The 8,023-nt window shown below is 34.4% G+C and overlaps 1 protein-coding gene across 1 annotated transcript; it reads left to right on the top strand.

Moving 5' to 3' along the window:
• The first annotated feature begins 1,036 nt into the window (after nt 1-1,036).
• LOC103309185 lies at nt 1,037-5,255 on the top strand. The gene is made up of 4 exons (XM_008184031.1): nt 1,037-1,310; nt 1,402-1,809; nt 1,894-2,352; nt 2,443-5,255. Exons 1-4 carry the CDS (start codon nt 1,037-1,039, stop codon nt 5,253-5,255), a joined length of 3,954 nt encoding a protein of 1,317 aa, XP_008182253.1.
• Nucleotides 5,256-8,023: the final 2,768 nt, after the last annotated feature.

Genomic DNA, 8,023 nt, shown 5'->3' on the forward strand with positions numbered 1-8,023 from the left:
TGTGTAGCCACTTGAAAGTTAATCGATTTTGACTTGAGATGACTGACTAGCTAGAGTGCTAGACACTTCAACACGGTTTTCGACATTACACTTTTTACACAAGAAAAACACTGGACATGTGACGGCTCATACCACTCTATCCGCTGTATAGGTGGATTGCTCATTTTGGTTTCGTGCAGGTTTTTGCATTTTTTTCACGTTTTTTTTTTCATATAAATATATATACGACACTATAGTTACATGTTTTTATGTATTTTATTGGTTAATATATTATGTATCTATATGTTATTTATTTTATTAGGAATTATAATTGCACATTTCCCAAAATGTTTTGTTATATCTTAATATATATAAATCTCGTGTCACAATGTTTGTCCTCAATGGACTCCTAAACCACTTAACCGATTTTGATGAAATTTTTTACACCGTGTGTTATTTGGTCCAACTTAAAAGATAGGATAGTTTTCATCGTGAGAGGAGCAACCCCGGTAGGTGCTAAAACGGGAATTTTGAGATTTCAGATCGAAATTTTTGTTTTTAAATGGTTGCCATGAGTGACGTCGTATAAAATGATTCGTTCTATAAATTTCAATACAGAATTATAGTGAACATTTAAGTCGTTGCCACGGGAAAAAACAAACTATAAACAGATATTTTATGATTCACATTTGTTTTTAGTAAAATGCCGCCAAAAAAGTCTAACCTCGACAACGCGAGCAGCAAAGGGTCACGACGCAAACGTGTTGAAAGAGCTCAGCAATTACCAGAACAAATCTAAACAAGAAATGCAGCTCAAAGAATCAGGACTGCAGAAAGTCGTGCACGAGAATCTCAAGAACAGCGTCACGAACGTATGCAACAGAATATTACGAGAACAAGAGCGGCAGGAGAACGAAACATAGCTACAGTACGAGAAAGAGATCGACAAAGGCAACGGATCAGCCGCTCATTAACACGTGCATCATTCGTTAGGCTTGCCTTTGAATATGCACCAGATATTAACTACTCAGCGCATTCAAAAATTGCTATCGGTAGAATGGATAAAGTATGTCAATATTGTCAGGCATTGAAATTTCGGAATGAAGCAGCCGGCATGTGCTGCGCATCAGGAAAAGTTGTGCTGTCACCTCTACCCGCTCCGCCGGAGCCTTTATTATCCCTTCTTACTGGCAATTCAGATGATTCCAAATTATTTTTGCGTAAGATACGCAAATTTAATTCTTGCTTCCAAATGACGTCATTTGGGGCAACTAAAATTTGCGATCGTGCATCCGATGGACGTAATCTTGAAACTACATTCAAAATTCAAGGCCAGGTGTACCATAAAATCGGATCACTGATGCCAATGCCTGATAACAATCCGAAATTTCTTCTAAATTTATTTTATGGGCGATTGTGAAGAGCGTGTGACGACTCGGTGCCTGTATAATTTTATTGAACAAGCAGAGGAAAGAGCAATTGTGATATTATTGGAAAATTTTTTAGAAGATCACAATCAACTAATTCAATTGATCAAAAGAGTTTCGCCACGACTGCAAAATGACAATTATCAAATCGTCATAAAAGCCGACAAAGTACCATTAGGTGAACATGCTGGTAGATTCAACGCTCCAACTGTTGATGAGGTTTCTGTTATCATGGTTGGTGATCCAGTTGACAAAAGATCTATAAAAATTACACGGCGAGACAACACTGTTAGTACGATTTCGGATCTACACCGTTCATATGACGCACTACAATATCCATTGATATTTTGGCAAGGACAAGATGAATATCACCTTAATATCAAACAGTATGATCCAAATACCGGTAAATTTGACAATTATCTATTTACTTTCTTACTGTATGTATAGATTTTAATTTCGTATTGCATTTTATTTTTTATTTTTTTAGGTGATTACAGAAATAATAAAGTTAGCTCAATGAACTACTACGCACACCGAATAATGGTTAGACAACATCAAGATAATTATATCCTTCGATATCGTCAGCTGTTCCATAAATACATTGTTGATATGTATGCTAAGGTTGAAAGCGAACGCTTGCGATTCCTTCGATTTAACCAGGCAAAACTACGATCGGAAGAATATATTCACTTACGAGATGCTGTTGTTGGAAACATCGATGGAAATTTAAATCCCAATGACATCGGTAATGCTTTCATTTTACCTTCAAGCTACATCGGCAGTCCACGGAACATGCAGGAATACATACAAGATGCGATGACTTACGTACGTCATTACGGCCGACCGGATTTATTTATTACATTCACATGTAATCCGAATTGGGAAGAGATACAAACTTTACTATTGCCAGGACAACAAGCCATTCATCGTCATGATTTAACTGCACGTGTGTTTAAACAAAAATTGAAATCCTTAATTGATTTTATTGTTAAATATGAAATTTTTGGTATCACACGTTGTTGGCTGTATACGATAGAGTGGCAAAAGCGAGGTTTGCCTCATGCCCACATTTTGGTTTGGCTTAAAGATAGAATCCGTCCTGAAGAAATCGATCAAATAATTTCAGCCGAAATTCCAGACCCATTAATTGATCAAGAATTATTTGATATTGTCACCAAACACATGATCCATGGGCCATGCGGTGCTTTCAACATGACGTCACCGTGCATGGAAAATGGAAAATGTAAAAAAAACTTCCCAAAGCCGCATACGAATGACACGATCACGGATATTGATGGTTATCCAATGTATCGCCGCAGAAGTACTGAGAATGGTGGCCACACATTTACAATGCGACTGCCGAACTTTCAAAATCAAGTTGAGTTTGATAATCAGTGGGTGGTACCATACTCACCACTACTTTCAAAAACTTACAAAGCTCATATCAATGTTGAGCTTTGCAGTTCTGTTAAATCAATTAAGTATATTTGTAAATATGTAAACAAAGGCAGTGATTTGGCCATATTTGAAGTACAAAACATAAATAAAAATGACGAAATAGCACGATACCAAATGGGCAGATACATTAGCAGCAATGAAGCTATTTGGCATATTCTCAGCTTTCCCATCCACGAAAGAGATCCTGCTGTCCAACATCTGGCAATACATCTTGAAAACGGTCAACGTGTATACTTCACTGAAGAAAATGTTCTCCAAAGAGCATTCGAAGCTCCGAAAACGACTCTAACTGAATTTTTTACATTGTGTCAAAAACCTGATGTTTTTGGCCAATTCGCGAAGACATTGGTGTATGGTGATGTTCCACGTTATTTCACATGGAACAAATCCAGTAAAAAATGGGAGCCACGGAAACAAGGAAAACCACATCCTTCCATTACAGGCATATTCAAAGCTAAGACATTGGGGAGACTTTACACGGTACATCCAAAGCAACGTGAGTGCTTCTATTTACGTTTGTTATTGGTGAATGTTCCCGGACCAACGTCTTTTGAATTTTTACGAACAGTTAATGGTCGAGTATTCAATACATACCAGGATGCATGTCGTGAACTGCGATTGCTAGAAGACGATAACCATTGGGACTTAACGCTTGCTGATGCTGCGTTGACATCAACACCGAATAACATTCGTCAGTTGTTTGCAATTATTTTGACGACATGTTATCCCTCGCAAGCACAAACTTTGTGGGAAAAATATAAAAATTGTATGACAGAAGACATCTTGCACCGAATTAGACAAACAAATCAATGCCAAAACATAGATTATACACCAGAGATGTACAATGAAGCATTGGTCTTGATCGAGGATCTATGTGTTCTTATTTCATATTTACCACTTAATCATTATGGTATGCCATCACCTAATCGTTCAGCCACCGACTTAGTCAATACCGATTTACAACGAGAAAATCAATATGACCATGGAAGTTTAGCAACAATTATCATGAACAGTGAACCATTACTGACAGCAGAACAAAAAATTATTTATGATCGGATTATGCTGGCTGTTGCTGCTGAACAAGGCGGTTTTTTTTTCTTGGATGCACCCGGTGGAACCGGTAAGACATTTTTAATATCGTTGATTCTTGCCAAAATACGGTCGCAACAAAAAATCGCATTAGCAGTAGCATCGTCAGGCATTGCGGCTACTTTACTAGATGGTGGGCGAACAGCACATTCAACATTCAAGCTGCCATTGGACGTTCATAATAAACCAGATGCAATGTGTAACATCAAAAAGAATAGTGGAATAGCTGTAGTGTTGCGGAAGAGTTCTATAATAATTTGGGATGAGTGCACAATGGCACACAAATATTCACTTGAAGCATTAAACAGAACTATGCAAGATTTAAACAGCAATAATAAACTTTTCGGTGGTGCTATCTTACTTTTGTCTGGTGACTTCCGGCAGACCTTACCGGTTATACCTCGCTCTACTTTCGCGGATGAGATTAATGCATGTTTGAAACAATCATTCTTATGGCGAAGTGTTGAAGCACTTCGATTGACCATAAATATGCGAGTACAATTGCAAAATGATCCATCAGCACAAATATTTTCCGAACAACTATTAGATATTGGGAACGGTAAAATAGAACTGCAACCAAATACGCAATGCATTAAACTAGCAGACAATTTTTGCACTGTTGTTCAGGATAAAAATGAATTGATTCAGAGTATTTTCCCGGATATACAGAATATTTATTTGAATCATGAATGGCTTAGTCAACGGGCGATTTTGGCAGCCAAAAACGTTGATGTTGACGAAATTAACTTCCACATACAACAGTTGTTACCAGGCGATCTGATGTCTTTTAAATCAATCGATACTGTTGTTGATGAAAATGAAAGTGTAAATTTTCCGATTGAATTTTTAAATTCATTAGATATCCCTGGAATGCCACCACATAATCTTCGATTAAAGATTGGTTCCCCTATTATTCTCCTCCGTAATTTGAATCCACCTCAATTATGTAACGGTACGCGTTTGGTCATCAAAAAGATCACCGGAAACATTCTTGAAGCAACCATTTTGTCTGGGAAGTTTAAAGGAAAAGTGGTCCTGCTGCCACGTATTCCGATGATACCATCAGATTCTACCATACCCTTCAAAAGGCTACAGTTTCCAATTCGTTTAGCTTTCGCCATGTCTATAAATAAATCTCAAGGTCAAACAATGTCCATTTGTGGTTTAGATTTGGAAAATCCATGTTTTTCTCATGGGCAACTATATGTTGCGTGTTCACGTGTTGGGAAACCGTCGAATCTATTTGTGTTAGCTAAAGACAGGTTAACCAAAAACATTGTGCACCGATTGGTGTTAAATTAAATTTTAATTGAAAGTATTTATAATTCAAAAAAATAGATATTAATGTTTAAAAGTTTAAGACTTGCCTATCTCATTCATGAGTTTAAGCGTCACATGTTATTTACTGTATTATACTGTAATATACTTATATTTGTTATAAAATTATATGGAAATAATAAATCTGATAAATTTTTATTTTGTACCTATTGATTTCTGCTTAATATCAAGTGTAAGAACATTTTAATTAATTGTGTTCAACGTACTTCCCCTTCAAATCTCAATCCAGTGAATTTGTATACCAACATCAACATTTTCGTCTTTGTTAGTAAATAATTTCATTGTACTAAAGGGTTATAGTAGTAGAAAATCAAATAAGGAGATCACCGTATTTTTACAAATACCATCTGTGTGAAAAAGCATAGTGGACTCCGTGACTGATGTTCTCTTATTGTTCCTCTTAGGTTGTTTACTATAATGTAATATAACAAAAACTTTAGCCACAGCAACGCGTGGCCGGGTCAGCTAGTATATTATAAAGAATAGTTTAGTATGAGTTATAGTTTCAATATTATGTTTTATTCTTATCACATGTTTTCAATGAATAAGTAGATTAAATTTGATAATACAAAGTTGATAACAATGTTCCAATTAGAAATTTTTTTTTTCCTAACCATAGTTTATAGGTTAATGTATTCCAAGACCTTTGAGTTTTGAATAATTAAAAAACATACATGTATAATAATATTCTGTTTATTAAATGAAATTTATTTTTTTTTCATATAATAATCAAACACTCGTCTTGCTCTTAATAGTTTGACGCTTCGGATCAGTTAGTAATTTATCAAATATAGTTGGCATCGTCTCATTGAGTCCAGTATGAAGTGTTTGATCTTTTGATTCATCGCTTGTGTACAATCTAATAGTAGCTTCGCTGAAGTTCCATCTATAACAACAAGTTATTTTATTTAAAAAACAAAAGAAGTAAATAAAATCAGTAAAAAAACAGATTCAGCAATAGGTTTTTTAAATTTAGTACAATGTATTTACCTGTCCTTTACTGGCACATTCTCAATGTTGGCGACCTTATAGTGGCTTATCACCCAAAGCTCCTAGGCTTTTTCTTCAAAAGGCGTTTTTATTGTTACAACACCATCCCCTTGTCTAAATGTTAGCGAATTAAATATCTCAACATCAAACTCTTCTGATCTGAAACGTTCGCTGACATTATCTTTGTATGACGCATTATATATAAAAAATTGAATTATTTATGCTATCATTATAAAAAAAAATATTAATTATACTACCATTTTATTCTGCTTCTTTTTCATAGGTTTTTTCACACTTGTTTTTTCTGCAGCACGTTTTGTACCAGGTTTTGTTTTTGAAAAAGACGGTCTCATATCAATTGATTCGCTGAAATGTTCATTCTACGAAACATAAAACATAGTATATTATTATTTTTTTTTTTTTACTTTTTTTTCATTATATATTTTCTATGTTCCAAGAATTATAACCAAAGCGTTGAGTAATGACGCGATTCACTTCCAATATACTTTAGTTACCATATATTTTTTTAATTATGTTATAATCAGACATTTAATAATATTTTAAAAATTGTAACCATAGCATTGAGTAGTGTTACGACTGGCCTCCAATTTGCTTTGGTTATAAGATATTTGTTAAGTAGTTACTAACCTCTGAATCAGTTGAAGCAATTGTAAGGTACGACATTTTTATTTTTTTCGTTAGATATTTCTGTTGAACTGAGTTTCTTGTCCTGAGATGAAATCTTGAAGACTGGTGAATATTAGTGAATTCCCTCTGTCTTTTATACACAGATTTTTACCACTACTTCAATAATTGAATATACAAATGTCCATAGCAATGGCTTGGTTCCATTTCTATAATAACCTTATTTTATAGAAACCTGTTGGACCATGTTCATATAGGTATGGCACAACAGCAAATTGTATTGTTGCTAACATGACCTGCTCAGACAAATGTTCATGACATTTATCATTTGCCATAGTAAATGTCTTCATTGAATACATACTTATAATAACCTTACCTTAGAAACCTGTTGGATCATGTTCATATACAACAGCAAATTATATGAATTTTAAATACAATAGAATGTATACATTCATTCCCCAAAAACCAATTACATTATATGAATTTAAATTGTTGTCAACATGACCAGCCAAATGTTTATGACATTTATCATTTGTCATAGGCAATACCCTCATTGAATACATAACTATAATAACCTTACCTTAGAAACCTGTTGGATCATGTTCATATACAATAGCAAATTATATGAATTTTAAATACATTAGAATGTATACATTCATTCCCAAAAAACCAATTACATTATATGAATTTAAATTGTTGTTAACATGACCAGCCAAATGTTATTACATTAATTAAATGTCAATGCCATTATAATATGAAAACAGGATATGAAATAAATTAAAATGCTTAACTCCATCTTTAAGAAAAAATTTCTAATGAGAGAAGAGAGGGTTATTTTCGGGTATAAAACACAGAATTTGTTAGCTTATCGTTATCAGTTCCGGGACCAGCAGTTCTGTTACGTACCTACGTATAAATTAATTATGTATAAACTATGTACAGCGTATCGCACGTTCTTAGCAATATCTAACGAATATAACTAATAAGACAATTAGTATATTATAACACGCGGAGGTCGTTGCAAAAGCATAGTATGAAACAATCAAACCATAAAAGCGTCGTCACACGTATCTCCTCGGGAAAGTCAACACTCATAC

Source organism: Acyrthosiphon pisum, chromosome A1 (genome assembly GCF_005508785.2).
Source record: "Acyrthosiphon pisum isolate AL4f chromosome A1, pea_aphid_22Mar2018_4r6ur, whole genome shotgun sequence".
In the NCBI taxonomy this organism is placed as follows: domain Eukaryota; kingdom Metazoa; phylum Arthropoda; class Insecta; order Hemiptera; family Aphididae; genus Acyrthosiphon; species Acyrthosiphon pisum.

What these genes read in the sequence shown, in the direction of transcription:
- LOC103309185 (XM_008184031.1), top strand. Translation starts at nt 1,037, where the DNA reads ATGGATAAAGTATGTCAATATTGTCAGGCATTGAAATTTCGGAATGAA. An exon ending in AACTACATTCAAAATTCAAG is followed by an intron (nt 1,311 to 1,401) that starts GCCAGGTGTACC and finishes GCGATTGTGAAG; the next exon opens with AGCGTGTGACGACTCGGTGC. An exon ending in TCGTCATGATTTAACTGCAC is followed by an intron (nt 2,353 to 2,442) that starts GTGTGTTTAAAC and finishes TGTATACGATAG; the next exon opens with AGTGGCAAAAGCGAGGTTTG.